Here is a 22,365-nt window from a genome sequence, read left to right on the forward strand (position 1 = left end):
TCTGAACCAGTTGCATGCAACTTTAATTTATTATTAGCGTTTATAATTTGTCATCAGCTAATAAAGTAATAATGTTTAATAATGATGCACAATTCATTGGTTTCAATAAGCTAACAATAACAACACAGATAAACAACCCGAAACTAATATTCTAAGAGAAGAACAACGTTTGTTCTCTACATCAAGTTAAATTGTTCCAATTAGAATAACACCATCAAATTTCGTTCCTACTTGAGATTTTATAGATGATTCATGGGTTTAAATAACAAGCTAATAAATTTACAAAATAATAATGTGTTTATGAGATTTGTTTGTTGAACCACATACGCATGGCATAAACTATAATAATATAAAAGGGCATGAAATAATCATACATGCATGATAAAAATTATTGAAAGAAATTAGAGTTGCCTTATCTAGTTGTAAATGCATTAAAAAAATATATAATAAAAAGGTATACTCAGGTCCACGCGAAATTAGCTTTTTTAAGGCCATCTTATATATAAAAGGTAGTTAAAATAAAAATGTTTATAAATTATTTAATTAATAAGTGTTATTTGTATATTGATATACGATACCTATGCTTTATAAATTGAAAAGACACCTCCCTCAAATTAAAGGCATAATAATATATAAAGAAAAAAAAATTGTAAAACTTGCTGAAATAGAAACATGAAAAGCAAGCAATAACACAAGCATAAAAGAAAATTAAAGATGGTATGAAGGGGCCATGTCACTTTAGCAACAATGACATGACTAAAGATCTCATAATTTTTGCTGCCTCAGTTTTTTTCTCCCCCTCCACCTCTGTTCTTTTAAACTTTATTATCATTATTATTAGGAGGTTCCAAAATGGGGGTTGAATGGACCAATAATAAAGTTCTCTGACCCTTGGGTGATAGGAATCATCATTTATATATTATGAGCATCAAATTCAAATCTGATCTGATGAAAGGAAATAGCATTTGTGAGTGGATATCCATAGCATAAGCCTCAGTCCTATTCAAGCATATGCCAAACCTCTTTTTACCAGTTTGGTTTATTCCATCCTTCAGAGTTCTGAGTTCTAAGCAAATCTTGCAGTATAAAAAGATAGAGTGCTCAAAGCTGAAGGAGGCAACTGCTTCATCATCAGTAAGCAAATCAGCAATAGGGCACCTCTTCACTGGCATGTACAAGTATACTATACTAATTCTTCAAGTATTTCTACGGTCACATACATAACATGCCAAAGGAGAGTTGCCCTGTTGCTGCTTTAGCTTAAAATAATCTCAAAATGCTAATCTTTACATTTATATATGTACTTAAGGTAAGTTCTCTTGTGCCATTATTAGGACATGCAGTTAAATTCTATCAAGTGTCTCTAATTTTGCAACTTGCATACCGAAATCTTTTGCTTGTGCCAATGTGGTATGCTCTTTAATCTTTATCTGCCATTATTGTTTTCTGAGAAACAGGTGCTCTTTCTTTCTGTTGCGTGCCTTTCATCGTTTGTAACGAAATATGTAGCATTATAAGTCATTATTTTTGGATAAATTAAATAGGTGGGCGTTTTTTACAATCACTTTAATCCAAGTGGCTTTTTAGACAAGTCAATAATAGACCACATTTTTTTTGTCAAAGATATATTTCATTGCATAAAATGTTGCAATTACAATTTTGACCATGGGCCAATAACAGCATCAAAGAGATTTTATTACGAGGCCTCAATGCAATAATATAATGTAACAAAATCACCTCAACACGTGGTGGAGATGCATGTATGTATGTTAATTATCCTTATGAGTTATGACGTTGAAGTTGATGAGGGTTAGGTGGGTAAGCAACTAAGCATGAAGATAAAGAAAAGAAGAAAAAGGTGAAAATGAAAAACCAACTCTAAGATGAACAAGAGACATATAATTCAGAAATAATAATAATAATAAAATATAATTAAACATGAGAAGCGAGTGCCCTGCATGGCCCAGTTTGGATTCTCTCTACATTTGAAACTTGGGCAATACTCACATATAGAGCAAACATATAAATAGCATATAGAGTGTTAGTATGTTTGGTGATAAAATTATATTTTATTTTTTAAAAAAAAATTGATGGGATTCATGTAATTAACATCACTCATTCAGTCATTCTTGCTCTCTATTTGTGTTCTCTGAATAATTTTACTATGTCTAATATTGCAGGTTACTTAAGATTTTCTGATATCATCGAAGGTAGAAAAGGATTCAGATAGAAAGAGTGTAGAAAAGTAGTAGTATAAATAATTATGAAGAACAAGAAAAGGAATAATGTGAGAAATCACCAAGAGGATAAAGTCTAGGGGTCAACATTTTTATTGAAATCTGACCAACACTTAACCATCAATAAGAAAATGATTAATTCTATACTATTAAATGTCATCTCATACTATTAAAAATATTGATAATGGCTAATTAATAGCTAAACATCACAAATTCTGCTGGTCCCTAACACTCCTCATCAGTAAAGAGAAATTATCAATGTAATAGTCTCAACTGATTAAATGAGTATATTGAATAAGAGTATATGATTATAACAGAAATAACATTGGTATTCGAGAGGCCATTTTTCTTTACAATTCTCACTTTAGTCTTTTTCTATCTAAAATCAATGCTCATCACTTCTGTAACTAACTCTCTAAATTTGTAACTAACTCCTTAAATTTACGGAGCCTTTTTTATTCCTTTCCTCCGATATGTATATTTATGGTGATCCTGGACTTCTTGACGGTCGGAGTTTGTCATAGTTAACTACACGCCATACTACTTTAATTTATTTGGATTTGGACCCCGTTTTTTCTTTTCCTTCAAAAAATATGACAACATTAACTATATCATACTATTATTGTTACCATTGTTATTGTTTCAGCTGCATAAAGCAGTAAGATTTTTTCTCCATGATATATATACATTAGGCTGTCATAAATATTTATTTCAAACACAGAGGATATGCAAGCTTACACTAATTTCTCACATAATTATTGGATTTCAGCTATTAAGACCAAGGCCCCGATCTGAAAAGCTTCTTGTCTCTTGGAGATGAAGTCATGAAGAAACATTACTTACGTGCAATTTTCTTTTTCGTCAAAACGAACCATATTTCAAGTGTAATAAACGGCTTTTTTAAAGCCCATCATGGGCCAATCCATGTATGAATAACTGTACTCTATTAGGCCCATTCATTCTAGAATTTTTGGGTCTATGATTTTGGAAAAGCCCCTGTTCCTTCATGTAAATGTTGTTCAGTGTATTAGGCCCAGGAAAGAAATAAGGAGTCAAGATGCAAAATCAATCGGACCAAAAGTAAGATGCAAAAGAAACAAAAATCAATGAACGGTGATGTTATTTGGACTCAAAGTAGTTCTATCTCTTTTTTAAAAGGCTATGACCAAAATTTTTGAGCCCTTATTACATTGATAATATATTACTGTTTTCATAAAAGAAGAGCTCTTTTGCTAAAACAAAAATTGAATTCCTCGAGATAGTCTTCGAAGATGGATTTTTCAACCAAGAGATCATATTGACAAAGAATTAATCAATTTTTCTGATGAAAACATGATGGTCAAACAAGTCCAACAATTCTTGAGAATTGACAACTATATTACAGACTTTATCTCAGATGTGACCAGACACACCAGCCAGTTGTCAAAACTCCTGAAAAAGAAGTCCCCCATCATGGGGACTTGAGCAAACCACAGTTGTCAAAACCCTAAAGAGGATAGCACAAGACCTCCCTCCTTTAAAGATTTTCAACACAGGAAAAAGAATATTGCAGACAGATGTTAGTGATGAATTCTGGGGAGCTGTGCTATTTGAAGAAATTGATGGGACAAGACACTACTGTGTGCATGCTAGTAAACAATTCAAAGAATCTGAAAAACATTACCATGCCACTTACAAAGAGATTCTCGCTATTAAACGATGGATAGAAAAGTTTAATTTTCACCTCAGTTCTTATCATTTCACTGTGGAGATGAATAACACCTCTTTACCATCAATGCTGAAAATCAAGAAAAAGATCCTACCAGACTTCCAACTTTTGTAGTGAAAGACTGATTTTCTCGCTGTAAATTCGAAGTGAGACACATAAAGGGACACCAAAACACACTTGCTGATTTTCTCTCCAGACCCACCAAAGAACCAATCCCAAAACCAATCCATTACATCTGCACCATGAGTACACACAATCCTTCATACACAATTCTATTTTCTGATTGTCTGGTCCACAGAAGCCTATACAGAAGAAAGATTGGACCTTTTTTCCTCAAAGCAAGACCCCAGACAGAATTTCAAATAAATTGTCTAGCCAGACAAACTTTGTTTTACTGGCTACACCAGCTCTTTATCATAACTCAAATCTATCCAAACCCAAGATACTTCAACATGGATACCCCTTTCTGTACTATACCAATAATCCAAGGACCTATACCAGAGGAAATGATGTGGTACATTTGGGCTCTGTCTTCTTTATATACATGTGCCATCATAGTGCCAATTTTTCCTATATACCATATCCTGTGTAATCGCACCCAAGCACAATCTCATCTAATCCGGTTATTCTCTATGTATGCCCCACTTGATGCATGGAGAGGAATGTTATATAACATGTTCGACCGGTACCAACTGTGGGATAAATCCTCTTAGGCAAAACGAAAGTTCTGTTGTTTTGTCACCTTACAGAGGAATTATTTTACTGGGAAAGACTCACACACCATGAACATGGTCGATATTGTTGGATACTCTACCATATGCTCCATAGATGAAAAGACAGTTCTAAATACCTTGGCCAAATACCTTTGTCAACTTTGACAACTTGGACTATATGGAGAAAGAGATGTAGTCGAAGGACTCCCATTTCAAACAGATGTTCTGCCAATAACTCTCCAAGAGTTCTAGTCCAGATTCATAATTTTAGGACTAATCAATCAATTTGGAAATACTCTTTTTATGCTCCAAAAAACCAGTCCAACACGTCTAGACATATCCCAAACAGAAATTCTGAGAAAGATCTGAATTCTGAAGATCTAAATGGAAGAATATATGCTTTACCATCAAACCCAACCAGAATTGATACAGGAATACCCAATGATGCTGAAGGCTCATACTCAGACCCATATGACCCGGACATGTAAGATATCCAAGATCCTAATGAAGGAAACACTGAAGACCCATTTACCTATCTACAAGATCTGGATATGGATCTTAGAGCTATCAAATTGGCTTCTGATGAGACATCATCCTTCTCAAATGGTGATAGGACCCTTCCAGAAGACTATTTCAAACCGTCCCTTTATTAGGACAATGTCCCCACTATGTATAATTATTGAGTGCACTAAAATAAAGTGACATCTGTCACATGTCTAAGAAAAGCCAGAAAGAGATAAGGCTTATCCTTATCCTCCAGCTGATATTGTATGATAGGTTTGTTTAGATTACGTAAAATATTGTTGCTATCTAGAGACCTTTATAAAAGGAGGAGCTCACCTCAATTGTAATCAGATCTCAATGAACATTGTAATATATCCACTTTTTCTATCTTACAAAATGTTCTAAATTTTCTTTTTTTTTTCTCTGAAAGCTTAGCTAGTATTATTTCCTTCTTCCTCAATCTAGTGCCATAAAGTATGCTCTAAGCTTGCCTCTGCAGAAGATCCTGTTCATCAGAAAATAGCATGGATAGGATTCACAGAAATTTCTCATAGTGAAAAAGGGACTCAATGTTATAATACTGAGTTTTGCTCAGCTCCTTTAATCTCACTCATTAAAATGATTGTAAAGAGTGACTGGAATAAACATACAATGTATTATGTCATTGTCATCATGAAGTACTAGAGATCCACCCTATATATATATTCAAACAAATTTTGTCCAAAACAAAAAATGAAATTCAAACCGAAAAGAAGGAAGCCCAGAATCTATAATTGCCAATTGGGCATGCACTTTTTTCCCTGGGTTCCCCTCCCCACACGTTTTTCATAACCATTATTTGCATTGAGCTATTGCTTGCAGCTTTGCTTTTTCATCATCAATCAATTGTAGTTACTTTAATGACGGTCAATGTTCACTTTGTTCTTTTTCCAATAAAGGACCCTCCTCATCATAAGCATGCCTCACATTTATATTGGTCGTTGAGCCCTTTGTCCTCACATACTTAGCTTCACCTCAACAAATCAAATCATATAGTAATGCAACCTTTCATACTCACTAAATTATTGGAAATTATTTTATTGTAATGGTCAAGTTCAACTTAAGAAAACATTAGTTTATAAAATGTAGTAGTAATCACCACAATTCCACAAACTTTGAAGGTCAAGTAATGTTGCTGCCACAATCATGGAACTTTTATATATTATATATTCTTTTTTATTGATCAACACTTAAGCATTAAGCAAAGGTTGGAGTGACTCCGCAAATATTGAGAAGAATTCTAAATTAAAGAGGCTTTTCTAACGATATTGCCGCCTCAAATGACGACCATTCTGTCCTCCACTCAGCTCTTGCTTTTAACTACTTGGCTCCACCACCACCCCCTTCCAAACCTACAATTTTATCGTGTTTAATCTGTCATTAGACCGAAAATCATAGCTAATAAACTTGTTGCAGCCTTTTGAAATGTTTGTGCCTTTCTAACTTAAAGAATTACTTTGGTGACTTTGGAGATATAGTAATTAACATTATAGGTCAGGTCAGTAGCATTATACAAAATATAATATATAATGTATAAAATCTTGTTCACTTTCTAATAGTTTATGTAAATAACTAAATATTAGTATTCACTTTCAAACAGAGGAGCTAAGTTCTTCTTTCTTTGTTTCTTTAATTAACTTACTAAGAAATCTCCCAAAGAAAACATCACACTATTTAGTATTCACCCCAATTAGACGGCATAGATTTGATTGATTGGGAAGTGTGGGACACAATATTAAAACATGTCAACTTGGCAAACTATGAAAAGACACAGTCTAAGTTGTACTGCTGACCCTGTCATTGTGTTCATACATCATCACCCTTTCACCCCCACATTAACACACATAATTATAAAACCATCATACACACACATTATGAAATTTATCCATGACTATGTTACTTATAGAGAGAGCATCAATATATTCAATAATGCAGCAGAGTTGTCAACAAATTCCTATATATAAACAAGAGTTGTTTGTGAAGTGCGGAGAAGGAAGAAAAACACCAGAACATGCCTTCACTTGGCAAAAATGAGATCTCACAAACATGCCCTCATGGCTATGGATGTTGTCCTACCTCATTGTTCAACTCATCATCACCATCACCACTGCCATCTCAAAAGATAACAACATCAACAACAGCAACAAGCAAACCGAGAAACAGCTCTTCAGAGTGCCGTCACAGTTTTGCAGCAACAACAACATCTTCCATCTTTCCAAACACAAAGTTCACTAACCATGAGTCTCTTCCATCTCTGCAAGAATCATTAGGTGAATTCAACAGAGTTTACCCTCAATACTCAGAGACTGAGATAGTTGATCGTGTGAGAGCCAAGGAATACTACCATCTCTCTTTTTCCAACCACACTTGCCTTGATTACATTGGTATTGGCCTTTTCTCATATTACCAACGCCAACAACACCATGATGCTTCAAGAACCCAGGTTGCATCTTCTTCAACTCCTCAATCTCCACCCCAATATTCAGATATTCCCTTCTTTAGCATATCTTACAAGACTGGGAATCTGAAGACTCTATTGCTTCATGGAGGGAAGGAGTCAGAATTTGAGTCAGCAATGAGGAGGAGAATGATGAGGTTCCTTAACATTTCTGAGAATGATTACTTCATGGTTTTCACAGCAAACAGAACATCAGCTTTCAAGCTTGTGGCAGAATCATACCCTTTCCAATCAAGAAAGAAGCTTTTGACAGTTTATGACTATGAGAGTGAGGCAGTGGAGGCAATGGTTAGTTGCTCAGAGAAGAGAGGAGCCACGTCTATGTCAGCAGAGTTCTCATGGCCAAGGCTCAGAATTCAATCAGAGAAACTGAGGAAGATGATTGTTAGCAAGAGGAAGAAAAAAGGAAGAGGGCTCTTTGTGTTCCCACTTCATTCAAGAGTAACAGGAGCAAGGTATCCTTATTTGTGGATGAGCATAGCACAAGAGAATGGATGGCATGTTTTGATTGATGCATGTGCCTTAGGGCCAAAGGACATGGATAGCTTTGGCCTCTCTCTCTTTAGGCCAGACTTTCTTGTTTGTTCTTTCTACAAGGTCTTTGGAGACAATCCAACTGGCTATGGTTGTCTTTTTGTCAAGAAATCTGCTATTTCCATTCTTGAACCTTCCACTTGTGCTGGAATTGTGAACCTTGTACCGGAAAGGAGGTTACTTCAGCAACTATCAGAGGATTCTTCAGTTGAACAAAAACCAACATCTATCTTACAAGATCAAGAGTTATCTTCTTTGACCTCCTTCTCTGGTAGGATAGAAACCACACAATCTACAAAAGTTGAAGCAGAAGAACCATCCGAGCTTCAGATAACAGAGGTACCTATAGAAGTAAAAGCTCATGAAGAAGCAGTTGAAATACTTGAGAATAAGAATGTTAGAGATAGTGAAAATGGGAGCTTAAAAATTGAATGCAGGTGTTTGGATCAGGTGGATTCTTTAGGATTGGTTCTAATCACTAACAGGACAAGGTACCTGATAAATTGGTTGGTAAACTCAATGTTGAAGCTTAAGCACCCCAACACACAAGGAGGGGTTCCCCTGGTCAAGATTTATGGCCCAAAGATAAAATTTGATAGGGGACCTGCTTTGGCTTTCAATGTGTTTGATTGGAAAGGTGAAAAGATTGAGCCAGTCCTTGTGCAAAAGCTTGCTGATAGAAGCAATATATCTCTGAGCTATGGATTCCTTCATCATATCTGGTTTGCAGATAAATATGCAGAAGAGAAGGGAAGAGTACTACAGACCAAAGAAGGAAGAAGCCAAGGAGTGAATGCTTCCAACAAGAAGAAAGACAGAGACAACTTAGGAGTAACTGTGGTTACTGCTGCATTGAGCTTCTTGGCTAATTTTGAAGACATGTACAAACTCTGGGCTTTTGTTGCTAAGTTCCTTGATGCAGATTTTGTGGAGAAGGAGAGATGGAGATACACATCTCTCAATCAGAAAACCGTTCAAGTTCTAATTCCATAAACTTCATGTTTTTTTCCCCTTCTGGATTTTGGATCAAATAAGATTTCATGTTGTTATGAACCCAAAAGCTTTAAAGTCAATACTCTGTTGATGTTGATATTCTCCAAAGAATGAATGGTGATACAAGACAAAACAGATTCGATCAAATCAGGAAGTTTGAAAGGACAAGGACAGAAACAAAGTAATGTCTTTCGATGTGTTTGTGTAATACACGTCCCTTTGAAAGGTTTGAATATTATAATAATATTAATGTAAAATAATGTCCAAGTATTTTTTGTTTGAAGTTTGAACTTTGAACTGTTGACCGCATTGCAAGAGCTAAGAATCCAAATATAAGAATATATGCTTAGCACGTCGTTATATTAAATCTGTTTTCATTTCAATGGTCACAGCAGGAACAAAATTCTAGATAGTATTATATTACGAAGGAGTTATGATTTATGAATGACTTTTAATATCTTATTTATTTATTTATTTATTTATTTCAAGTAGTCTTGGATTCACATTTCCATGCATTATTCAGAAATATCAATGACGGCTAAGAATTTTTTTTCCAAGCAAGTCTTTTTAAATTTTCTACGACTCATGATGTGCTATCCACGAAAAAAGTCTGCAACATTAGTGTATTATATTTTCTCTTGCGTACACAGTTATGAACTTATGATAGTCAGTTGATTTTATTATAATCATAATCTATACACACCTAAACTTTATAATTCTTCCAAGAAAAATACGGTTTGTGGAAAAAGACGAGGCAAATAGCAGAAACCCGCTTTTTATTTTTAATATGGTAGGAGATGTGGGGTGATACAGCATTATGGAGAATAGGGGTGCTTTCCCTGCTTATGGTACCAGGAAACTGAAATCGGACCGAGCGATTTAGAACAAAGAATTCGGACGGTCCGATTAGAGGAGATCTAAAAAAAAATATTTTTTTAATAAAACTCGGAGGGTCCGATTTGATTTAAAAAAAAAAAAAAAAACCTAAAAACGGAGGGTCCGTTTTCATTAAAAGGAAAAATAAAAAAAAAAACAAAAATTGAAAACGCATGGTCCGTTTTCAGTTCAAAAAAAAAAAACAAAAGGTATAAACGGACGGTCCGATTTGATTTTAAATAAAAAAGAAAAAAATAAAAACTAATCGGACGGTCCGATTTGTGGTCAATGAATTTTTTAACAAAGAATTCGGACGGTCCGATTTCTCTCTATCCCACATCTGTGTCTAACACCTATATACACCATAACCAAACACAACTCACACACTCCTCCAATATCAAAAAAAATTAGCCGCAGAAACCCTGATTTTGTTACGTAATTTTTGGTAGAAATAAATTCATGGACCCCCCCCCCCCATTTTTCGTTGTCAAAATTCCATTGGTTAAATACCATAGACAAAGTCTATAGTCTATACAAGTGATGACAACAAATAATCAATTATGGTGATTCCTTAGTATTTTTCAATGGAAAAAAATTAATAATAAAAAATATGCATATTTCTTAAACACAATTAAGTAAAAATTAAATATTAATATTTTTATTTAATTCTAAATTCCTAATATATAAATTGCTTATTGTGTGTAACTCAAAATCTAGTAGGTAATGATTCGAAGTTCCTAAGTACATATTATTATTTGATTTAAACTCCAATTTTCCATGTCTCCAATAGTCACAGGCAACTTCCATTCGGTAGAAATAATTTTAAAGAGCAAGACTAAAAAATTAGTATTTTTATTAAAATTTAGGGAGTATTTAATTATTAAAAAATAAATAATTTTATATCATTAAATAAAATCTTATCTCAATAATAATTAATTAATAATTATAAATTTACAATTCATAAAATTTACTAGCCTCAAAGACTCTCAACTTAAAATTATAAAAGATTACAATAGCATTACTATTTTTTTTTAATGGACCTCGTGTATATAACTCCGAATCCATGTTCTTAGCCAGTAAGCTAACCCATATAATCATACATACTATATGTATAGCAAATTTGTTGGTCGAATGACCAGTTCATTCATTCACTTAAATAAATTTTGGGAGTTTAAATTCTGTTTTATGTATACAGCAACTTATTAGTTAGCAATAGATTCTTAGTAGTGGTTGGTAGAGAAATAAAGTTTGATGTAAAGTGAGAGACAAAAATTAAAATAAAAATAAAAATTTAATTTAATTTGTACAAAAGATAAAATTAAAATTAATTAATTAAAATGATGATATTTTAAATATAAAATATTATTAAAATTTCAGTATCTGTTTCTAAAAATTTCAATCCCCTATATTCCCAATTTTTGAAAGTATTAAACTAACAAATATGATATTGATTAGGGCCCTGCTACACATACAAGTAAAAAGACCGTACAAGTTTTACAAGTTATCAGCCCAAACTTTATTAACACGCGCAATAACTCATTTTGAATGGAGCGTAACTACACGCGCCCCACTCAAACGGTTTCTCTTCGTCTTCTTCTTCTTCTTCTTCCCCTTCCTCTTTCTCTTCGTCTTCGTCTTCTTCTTCTTCTTCTTCTTCTTCTTCTTCTTCTTCTTCTTCTTCTTCTTCGTTTTTTTTCGATTTTCATGATTTCTGAAATTCTTCTTCTTCTTGCTGCACGTTCTTCTTCCTCTTACTCTTCTTCTTCTTCTCCTTTTCTTTCGTTTCTGCACGTTCTTCTTCCTCGTTTTCTTCTTCTTCTTCTTCATTTACGTCTTTTCTCTCTGTTTTCTCGTTTTTTTTTCAATTTTTCATGGTAAAATCGTTTTTGAAGAAGAAGAAGCAGCAGAAGATGAGGTTCTGAATTATGCATAAGATATACTTCAACGAATTTTGGGTGTATTTTCTTAAATCCTTTGGGTGTATTTTCTGTAACCCTTTGGGTGTATTCTATAATCGTTTGGGTAAATTCTTGTAACCGTTTGGGTGTATTTTCTGTAATCCTTTGGGTGTATTTCTGTAATCATTTGGGTGTATTTGAGTGATATCTGACTGATATCTATGGGTGTATTTGACTCATATCTATGGGTGTATCTTACTGATATCTATGGGTGTATTTTTCATTTCAGAAAAAATGGCAGACATTACAGAAATACACCCAAACGATTACATAAAATACACCCAAGAGATTACAGAAATACACCCAAATGATTACATAAAATACACCCAAGAGATTACAGAAATACACCCAAACGGTTACAGGAATTCACCCAAACGATTATAGAAATACACCCAAAAGATTACAGAAAATACACCCAAAGGATTTAAGAAAATACACCCAAAATCATGCATAATTCAGAACTCTTTCTCTTTCTCCTCCTCATCTTCTGCTACTTCTTCTTCTTCAAAAACGATTTCAGAGTTTGATGTCAAAAAACAATAGAAATCGAGAATAACGAAAAAAGAAAACAGAGAGAAAAGCACGTAAATGAAGAAGAAGAACAGAAAGAGGAAGAAGAACGTGTAGCAAGAAGAAGAAGAAGGAGAAAGAGAAGGCAAGAAACGTACCTTGAATAATATTTCTTCGTTTTTTCTAGTGATTTTGATGAAGGAGAAAGAGAAAACGAAAAAAGGAAAAGAAATTTCAATAAAAAAAAAAGAAGGAGGAAGAGAAGAAAAAGAGACACAGAGGAAGAGGAAGAGGAAGAGGAAGAGGAAGAGGAAGCACGGAGAAAGAAGAAGAAGAAAAAGAGGCACAAAAAAAAACGTGAAATGACATGAATAAAGCGTGTGTAAGTGACGTAGGAGTTGCAACACGTTTTGGTGGATTAGGCATTAATAAACTTGTAATAGTTACAAGCCCTAATCGCTTGTATACTGAGCTTTCCCCTATTGACTATTGAGTCTTAGTCTTTTAATTTATATCTCAATACTTCAAAACAAACGCTACCTTAAATACTCTTTATCAGCCTATTAACTTAAGTGTATAAACCAAAGAGGCAAACTAGACAAAATTCATTTGTGTCGAAAAAAAGTCAGCAGATCTTGACACGCGAAAAACATAGTACTCACATAACAACGGGATGGGGGTATTTATCAATGAGTATTTTTACTTTTAGACAATCACTCATTCACTATACTTTTGGATGTGATGATAACTTTTATTCTGAATTTCTGATCTATCACAATTACCATCTCATCTAATAATAATGGTAGAATGATTGTTAAAATAAAATAATATAAAATTAACATCAAATTGGTCGAAGAAATTAACTCAACAAAATATATGCCTCATTAAGTTATTATTCATTAGTAAGAAAATATTACCATAATATAATAGAAGAGATAGCAAGGAGTCAAGGACTCTAAAACACAACTTGGGTTTATGTATCAACATACAAGCTAATCATGCAAGATGTAATGAGGAGATATTTACAATAATTAGCTATACAACAAATAATACTGGTATTAGAATAATTTGCATTGTTTCTTCTTATATAACTAACAGTCATAGCATAGTATTAGTAGGTACGTCCACTTTCACTCTTTCCACTACATACACTATATATATGGACTATGAAGGATCAGCATTATTGTTCCCCACTACTATCCAGCATTACTGGATGAGGGCATTGAAAAATAAATAAATAAAGAAAAAGAGAATTGTATCGTGAACTTCTGTTTTTTTTCCCCTTAAACACGAAACAGCTCTTTCAACAACCATGTTGTAAAATTTATGAAAATCAGTGATTTCTTTTTTATATAGTAACTGTCTCCTTCGTTTGTAAGTTTTTTGACAATTTAAAGACAAAATGATAATAAGTTTTTCTTTTAAATTATTAGTCAAAATAACATATTAAATAAACACTTTCAGCAGAAATTTTAAGTAATTAAAATAATAAAGAACAAAAATTGAGCGAATAAATTAAGCAAATAAAATATAAAATCGTAACATAATTGGTATCATAAAATCATGTGATCTAATAAGATGTTAGGTAGTAATATAAAAAATTTAAAAATTAAATTAAGATTTTAGTTATTTTGGAAATAATAAATTATATTTGACTAGTATTTTGTAAAAAAGAAAAAGATTAATTTTAAGATAAGAAAAAATCTTCTTAAGATCATGAACATTAATTACTCGAATATACATATATTCAATTTGTTTTTTTATAAAAAAAAATCATTGAAAGTAAGAAAGTCTTGACTCTTATCTTATCTCATTATCCTTCAAAAAATATATCTAAATCTGTTTCTAGTTTTTACTGCATGTTAAACATCCAATAAAATAGGAAATATTCTCTGTACCCAAACCATATGGTTAAATTTTTGGTACACTACCCATAAAATGAACTTAAATATAGATGTTATAAACTTATATTACACAATTAAAAAAAAAAGTGAGAGATATGATTTATATATTAAACCTTATTCTTAATCTCGGGTGTTTGTTCATTTTTGAATGTTTTGTTCAATGGAAAAATGAGTATCTAAAATATGCACGCGCACAAAAGTATATTGGCAAATTGGCAAATTGTTACAAATGGCCAGCAAGGGCCACAGGCAAAGTGGATTCGCAGTAAATCTAAGTTCACTACGTGGCAGAATGTAGAGGCTCAGATCATAAGTAGAGCAATTTCAGCCGTTGATTGTAATTGACTGTGGAAATAAATACAAGCTAACCGAGTATGAGGGACCCTCCCTCACTACCATTCGGATAAGTGGGGTTCTCAACTTCTCATCCGTTGCTATTTGCTAGGGTTTGTTTTTTCTCTCTCTGTTCCTTGTTGTCCCCAATTTCATTATTTTAATTATTTTTTAATTATACCTCAAAAAAGTCTCTCTTCTAATTTTCAATCAGCCTTTGTAATCCTTTTGCAGTGCCAGAAAGCTTCAAACCGCAGTCAACGTATCAAGAGAAGAAGAAGAAGAAGTAGAAGAAGAAGAGTACGTCCTCATAACGTGTTTTGATTTCACTCTGTCTAAAGTGTTTGTAAATTAGTAATGTTTTTCGATCGAAATTTCTGGGTTCTCGAATTATTGACTTTGATTTTCTTTTTTCGCTATTTTTTCACTCAGGATGGAAGCGAATCATGGCGGTTTCAGCGAAGAACCGAACGACACTCAAAGCGCCGACGTATCACCCTCTGAGACAACGCCAATAGCGAAAGCGCCGGAACCTAGGTTCCCGGAGCCGGTACCTCCGTCTCCGGTGGCGGTGCCTATGAAGGAGGAGCTCGCGGACTCCGAGAAGAGCCTTGAGGAGCGTCTCCAGGTGGCGATTGTTCCCACGCCGGTGGCAAGGAGGCCGTCGAAGGACCGCCACACGAAGGTAGAGGGGCGCGGCCGGAGAATCCGGATGCCGGCGACGTGCGCCGCCAGGATCTTCCAGCTGACACGGGAGTTAGGCCTCAAGTCCGACGGGGAAACAATACGGTGGCTGCTGGAACAGGCTGAGCCGGCCATCATCGAGGCCACCGGTACAGGAACGATCCCGGCAATCGCGGTTTCGGTGGGTGGCACACTCAAGATCCCAACGACGTCGACGGCGACGCCACAAGGCGAAGAAGAGGCGTCGAGAAAACGAAGAAGAAGGGCATCGAACAGCGAGTTCATTGATGTGAATGAAGAACAACAATCCTCAGTGTCTTCGGGTCTCGCACCAATCACACAAACCGCATACGGCGCTAGTTCTAGTGGTGGTGGTGGACTCGTTCCAATGTGGACTATTGGTGGCGGTGGTGGTGGTTCTAATGGTCCTTTTTTCATGTTCCCAAATGCTGCTGCTACTTCTTCCGGGGATGGTGTTGCGAACCATCCTCATTATTGGGCTTTTCCAGCGAATGCGGCGCCGTATTTCAACGTTCAAGCTCGGCCTATTTCGGGGTTTGTTGCGGCTGAGCAATTAGGCCATGTGGTAGTGCAGCAGCCGCAGCCGCAGCCGCAGCCGCCGCCGCCTAGTTGTTGTTCTTCTAATGGCTCTGCTAACTCTTGTTCTACTCTGGCTCCTAGTTTGAGCTCTGGAACCAGTGCTACTAATAATGGCTCTACTTCTACTTCTAGTGCTGCTACTCAGATGCTTAGGGATTTCTCTTTGGAGATTTACGACAAGAAAGAGTTGCAATTCTTGGCTTGCTCTTCCTCTTCTTCTGCCGTTGCTGAAGCTAAGTTGGAACAACCACCACCTCAGACTCTCAGTTCTAAGCCTTCAAACTGAAGAGAATAGAGGCCTTTTTGTTTTTAAGGTTTTTTAGGAAGAAAATGGACAGGGGCAGTTTTGTGCAACCTGGGTTTTTGTTTGTTTTGGTTAATGGAACACATTCTTCAAAATTCAAGCTTTTATTTTGCAATTTCCATTCGATTTCATCCCTTTCATTTGTTGCTCTTGTTATTGGGAAGCACGAGGAGTGAGAAAAGAAATGATCCGAAAGTGGGGGCCCACTTTGCACGTGCGTGGTGGCTTATCCAGTAACTCGTGAGTTTGTGTGTGTGAGGTTCCCACCCACAAATTAATCGTTGCCTAAGCAAAGCAGTAAGCATTTTAAGCTTAAGGGGTACTGTACTGTTGTTACACGGGAATGGGATCATTAGTGTTAGGTAATCGCCAAATAATTTTGTAAAATCTCCCATTGCCATAGCGGCATCAAGTGTAACTTGTAACTTGTCACGTGAGGTTGTATCCGCACGTGTTGTTTGGGTGGGGAAAGAGAGGTGGTCCGTGGAGAATTGTGAGTGGTTCAAGTTGGGCCACGGGAGATTTACTCATGTGATTGCTGAGCTTTAGGCACGTGTCCCTATGATCTTATGGGGCCCACTTCTTCGTGGAACCAGCCTGGCCCTCACTAAACGTGTCAAGTTCTCCCCATAACCTTCTTGCCTGGTCCACACGTGGACCCCTTGCTTTCCTACCTATATATAATGCATCTCCTACCCCTACAATTAGGAATAAAATTATACTTGGTTAAAAAATTCATCTGCTAAGAACTATAACAACTATTCCATTTATGGATAGCAAAAAAAATAGCACTAAGACAGCATCATATAAGGGTATACATGACTGAATTTGTCTTAATTTAGATTCGATTTAAAATATAAATTAGGTCTAATTTTTAGATCTTAAGCCAATTTTAGATTTGATAAAATTTATACATTTTTAAATCGAGTAAAAATAGATGAAAATTGGGTCTTTAGTATGTAAAAATTATTTGATTTTTAACTATTATTTCACAATTTACATAGTAAAATTCACTTAAAAAAATATAACAAGAACCAACTATTCTTTAAAATTAAAGTATAATCATAACCAATACTAATATTGTCTAATAACATCAAATATTTAAATCAATATAAATAACACTATTATGCATTGGTCTAAAGTTTTATGTATTTTAAACATAAAATATTAACTTATAATCTTATAATGACTAATAACACAAAATATTAAGGTTTACAATTGTTACGGTAGGTAACCGGAGATTAATCCAATAGATGGCGTTCGGCGGCCCAAGTATATAGTGGAGGAGAACTCCGGGTAGGTCCGCAACTCGGGAGGCTCCGTCCGACTTGTGCTCGCGTGTGAATGGGGGGTGGTACCTGCAAGGACACTCCGATGCCTAAGTTAGCAAGAGTGTAAGCAGGTCTAGAGAGTATTGGACTTAGAGATATCTGAGGGGTGTCAGTGTATTTATAGTGGTGAGCCAATAACCACGTTGGTGTAGTGCCGTATCTTTAGGGTGGTAACCGTCCCTATTATCTTGGGGAGGTTAAGATATGGCTTTATGAGGCGGTTAGAGAGATTTTAGGGGCGGTTACCCATTTGAATGAGTGTTTATCTGCCAGCTAATCTCACATCCGACCTCTTCAGACCAAGTCGTGGTTGACACCGACTTCTTATGTGAAGGTCGGCATTCCGCTAGGCTCTAATCTCTTAGATTAGGCCCTTTATTTGGTCCTGGGCCTTTAGCATTGGGCCAGGGTATGAACAGTGCCCCTACTTGAGCCCAAGATCCTTTCAAGGCTTGGGTTCAAGTATTTAACTCGGGTTCGTAGCCGACTTTCACGGGTTTTGAAACCGACGTGATTTTCGCGACCTTTTGTTTCTGACAGTTACGTCAATTCAAGCGTCGTGTCTGTTGAGGGATCATTTAGGGATTGAGGACTTTGGTAACGGTGCAGCTTCATTAATGACTGCCGCGTTTTTACCATTATGCCCCTCAATCTATTTATAAATGCTTTCCCTCTCTTTCCATTTTCCGTTTCTGCGATCTTTCAAACTTCTCCTTATCCTGTTCGTGCTGCATCTTGCGTTCAAAAGATTTCTGTTCTTCTCCAACCTTCATTTTCGGATAAAGGTTAGTTTTGCTTTTTCCATGTCATGCTTTATGTTTGCATGTTTTGTTTTGCGAGTAGATAGGTTGACCTGTAGATTCTAGTTTCGAATCTTTCTCCTTAGAGGCCGCGTTTTTTTATTTTTCCTTTTCTTTTTTCCCTTTTGTAGGTTTCTGCCACTTTTCTTTATAAAAAATGGCTTCCGTAGACGTTCTTTCTCAGTGGGTAGATGTTACGGTCCTTGGGGAAGAACCGTTGGTTGACGCTGAGTTCATCACTCATCTTCGTACTCATCACAGGCTCTGTACTTCAGAGGAGGACGAGCCCAAATATGAACTAATAATCCCGGGTCCTGAAGACCGGGTCTGTTTTGGGAGAGAAAATGAGGAGGCCCCTCATTTTTTCTTTATGTATGAGTGCATGATCACCCGTTTGGGTGTTTTTCTTCCTTTCTCAGATTTCGAGACATCTGTTTTGCATCATTGTAATGTTGCCCCTACTCAACTTCACCCCAATTCTTGGGGTTTTTTGAAGATTTATCAGTTTATAAGCCATGCTCTGGACTTTCCGACCTCTCTAAAGATTTTCTTCTTTCTCTTCCATATGACCAAGCCCTTTAGTGGGCTCAACAATAAACAGCAATGGGTATCCTTCCGAGCTATTCAAGGTCGGAGGATTTTCACCCTTTTTGACGAATCTTTCCACGACTTTAAAAACTTCTTTTTCAAAGTTCAAGCCGTAGAGGGTCATCATCCCTTTTTTCTGGATGAGCATTCCTCCCCCCGCTTCCCCCTTTATTGGTCGCCGTCCTCCTCTTGTGAAAAATATGGTCCCGATGACCTGGATGAGGTGGAGGCGGCCATTGTAGGGTTTTTCCGAGAAGCGTGGGGGAGGTCCCCATATTTGGATACCAGAAAAATTCTTCAGGGAACACCGACTTTCGTTCAATCTCAGCTAGGTAGTGCATGCATTCTTTATTTCCGAGTTGTTTCTGCCGACTTGCATTCTACCGACTTGTAACTTTTGTTATTTGTTTTCTTTTGTAGATATGGCAAAAAGGAACGCTCAGGAGGCCTACCAAAGGGTCTAGGAGGCCAAGGCGAAGTCCCGGGCTAGGTCCGGTGGTGCCAGGGCAGTCATCTCTCCTCCTCCTCCTCCTCCTAAAAATACTGGCACTCCTTCTCAACCCCTTGTCATTTCTTCCTCGAGTTTGCCTCGACCACCCCCTTCTGCCCAAATTCTCTCTGAGCCAGAGAAGAAGAAGCGCAAGACTTCGGAGTCTGGCTCTTCTTCCTTCGATGGTGGGGTTAAGGCGGATGCTATGGCATTCGTCCGAAAGAACATCTATCCTTTTATCAGTATGGATGATGTTTCTGTTCGAAACCACCTCACCACCATGGCTGAGGAGAGTTTTAGGGCGGCGGGTGTTTGTGGCAAACTTTTGGACATTTTTGAGAAGGCTCCCCTCAGCTCTTTGGGGGCATCCTCGAGGGTTGAAGAGTTAGAGGGGAGGCTTCTTATTTATGAAAAGCATGAGAAGGAGTTGAAGGAGGAGAGAGATAAGTTGAAGAAGGAGAGGGATCACCTGAAGGAGGAGGAGGGTAAGCTGCGGGCCCAATGCACTTTGGAGGCGAATCTGAGGAAAACGGCGCAGGACAGCTACCACAGCTTATTTCAAGATATTGTGGCCGTGAGGAAGGACTTGCTGAACTCTCGGAACGCATACGCCGAGTTGGAGGACTCAATTGCCGAGGGTGCCGAGGAGTCTTGGAGAATTTTCTTGGAACAAGTTAGAGTTATCGCTCCCGACTTGGACCTTTCTCCTTTACATCCCGACAAGGTAGTTATTGACGGTGCCATCGTGTATCCTCCTGCTCCCGAGGTTGTTTCCGAGTCAGATTTGAAGACTCGGGGGCAGAGGATTATTGAGTCTCCTCCTCATTCTAAAGACGCTTCAGGTTCTTCCTCCGTTCCTCCGGCTGGTCCTGGTGGTGGTGATTCCTCTACTCCGATCAAAAAATGACTTCTTTATTTTTATGGCTATATGGGGGCCCGGCCTGTGGGTCCCCCCTTTTTTAAACTTTGTTTCTCTGTTGGTGGTTGTGAACAATTTATTTTTGGCCTTTTAAGGCCGTAAACAAAATATTCCAATCCGTACCCCTTTTTTTGATAAGGGTTTTTTTTAAAAATGCCCTTTTTTGGATAAGGGTTTAAGTTACCTTGTGCGTGCACATGCTTTTCTGTTTTGGATATGTTTGATCTTCTCTGAAAAAACCTTTTGTATTGTTTTCTCAAGCCTTTTTCGTTCAAAGGTTTGTATGCAACCTTTGGACTTTTTCCAGGTTTTGATGTTTCTTTTGTTATCCTTTATACTCAACTTTTGCTTTAGTGAGTTTTTATGACTTAGGTTATTTTTGCGATGCGTTTTTCATTTACTCGGAATATATCCGAGTTTTTCTACTCGGGTTTTTGTCTTTGACTTATGAGTCGGACTGTTCCCGAGTTTAATACGATCAACTCATATAACCTCTTTACACCGACTTGTACCTCGTCGTTTCATCCTGACGACCATGTTAGGTCGGTTCATGGGATTTTCACGTTTTGTCGAGCTTAAGTCGGCGCGTTTCGTAGAAAGACTTATATAACAAATAAAGGAGGATATTTAATAGAGACATAGTAATGAAAAAGATCTTTATTAATTGGGAAGGTACCTTTTTGCTACTAAGGATCTTTGACAGCATGTCTTCCCTTAGCCTCTACTATGATGCCTCGTTAAAAACCCTTCTCCAGAAAAAACCCTTTTTTGGAAAAAAATCACGAAGTTGGGAAAAGAGTACATCAGGGAGTAGAGTTCGCTTCTAACTGTAGTACCTTTTCATATTACAAGCATGCCACGACCTTGGTAGCTCAGTGCCATCCAAGTCGGTTATTTTATAATAACCTTTCCCTAACACTTCGTTGATTTTGTATGGCCCTTTCCAATTTGCGGCGAGCTTTCCATCACCTGATTTGTTGACTCCAATGTCGTTTCTGATTAGGATCAAGTCGTCTAAGGCAAATGTTCTTCGAATGACTTTCTTGTTGTATCTGGTAGTCATCCTTTGCTTTAGTGCCGCTTCTCTTATCTGGGCATTTTCTCGGACTTCGGGGAGCAAGTCGAGCTCCTCTTTGTGCCCTTGTACATTTCCGACCTCATCATGAAGAATTACCCTTGGGCTTTGCTCACTGATTTCTATAGGAATCATGGCTTCTACGCCGTAAACTAGTCGGAAAGGTGTTTCTCCTGTGGCGGATTGGGGGGTTGTCCTATAAGCCCATAATACTCGAGGGAGCTCTTCAGCCCAGGCTCCCTTTGCTTCCTGTAGTCTTTTCTTTAATCCGGCCAGTATGACTTTGTTAGCTGCCTCGGCTTGCCCGTTGGCCTGTGGGTGTTCTACCGAGGTGAACTGGTGCTTGATTTTCAAACTGGCTACTAGATTTCTGAAAGTGGCGTCAGTGAATTGGGTTCCATTGTCTGTGGTGATGGAATAAGGTATTCCATACCTTGTGATAATGTTTTTGTAGAGGAACCTGCGACTTCTTTGAGCGGTGATAGTGGCCAATGGTTCTGCTTCTATCCACTTTGTGAAGTAATCTATTCCCACAATCAAGTATTTGACTTGCCCTGGTGCTTGGGGAAAAGGACCTAACAAATCCATTCCTCATTTTGCGAAAGGCCAGGGGGAAGTTATACTGATGAGCTCTTCTGGTGGAGCTACGTGGAAATTTGCATGCATCTGGCATGGCTGGCATTTTTTCACAAAGTCTGTTGCATCTTTCTACAAGGTCGGCCAATAGAACCCCGCTCGGATTACTTTCCTGGCCAGCGACCTTGCCCCGAGATGGTTTCCGCAGATCCCACTATGTACTTCCTCCAA

The 22,365-nt window shown here is 36.9% G+C and overlaps 2 protein-coding genes and 1 long non-coding RNA gene across 3 annotated transcripts; all 3 read left to right on the plus strand.

Annotated features, from left to right (window-relative positions):
* The first annotated feature begins 920 nt into the window (after positions 1–920).
* On the plus strand, positions 921–3,244 carry LOC130951324 (uncharacterized). Its single transcript, XR_009073931.1, has 2 exons — positions 921–1,309; positions 3,007–3,244. It is a non-coding gene; the product is annotated as an uncharacterized LOC130951324 (long non-coding RNA).
* A 3,749-nt stretch (positions 3,245–6,993) lies between these two features.
* On the plus strand, positions 6,994–9,609 carry LOC130950439 (uncharacterized). The gene has a single exon (XM_057878926.1). It carries the CDS (start codon positions 7,213–7,215, stop codon positions 9,184–9,186), a length of 1,974 nt encoding a protein of 657 aa, XP_057734909.1. The 5' UTR covers positions 6,994–7,212; the 3' UTR covers positions 9,187–9,609.
* A 5,223-nt stretch (positions 9,610–14,832) lies between these two features.
* Positions 14,833–16,455, plus strand: LOC130947512 (transcription factor TCP19). Its single transcript, XM_057876207.1, has 3 exons — positions 14,833–14,880; positions 15,002–15,067; positions 15,200–16,455. The coding sequence occupies exon 3, from the start codon at positions 15,201–15,203 to the stop codon at positions 16,335–16,337; it is 1,137 nt and encodes a 378-aa protein (XP_057732190.1). The 5' UTR covers positions 14,833–14,880; positions 15,002–15,067; position 15,200; the 3' UTR covers positions 16,338–16,455.
* The last annotated feature ends 5,910 nt before the right edge of the window (positions 16,456–22,365 follow it).

The sequence above is a fragment of the Arachis stenosperma genome, chromosome 9, assembly GCF_014773155.1.
Source record: "Arachis stenosperma cultivar V10309 chromosome 9, arast.V10309.gnm1.PFL2, whole genome shotgun sequence".
NCBI lineage: Eukaryota > Viridiplantae > Streptophyta > Magnoliopsida > Fabales > Fabaceae > Arachis > Arachis stenosperma.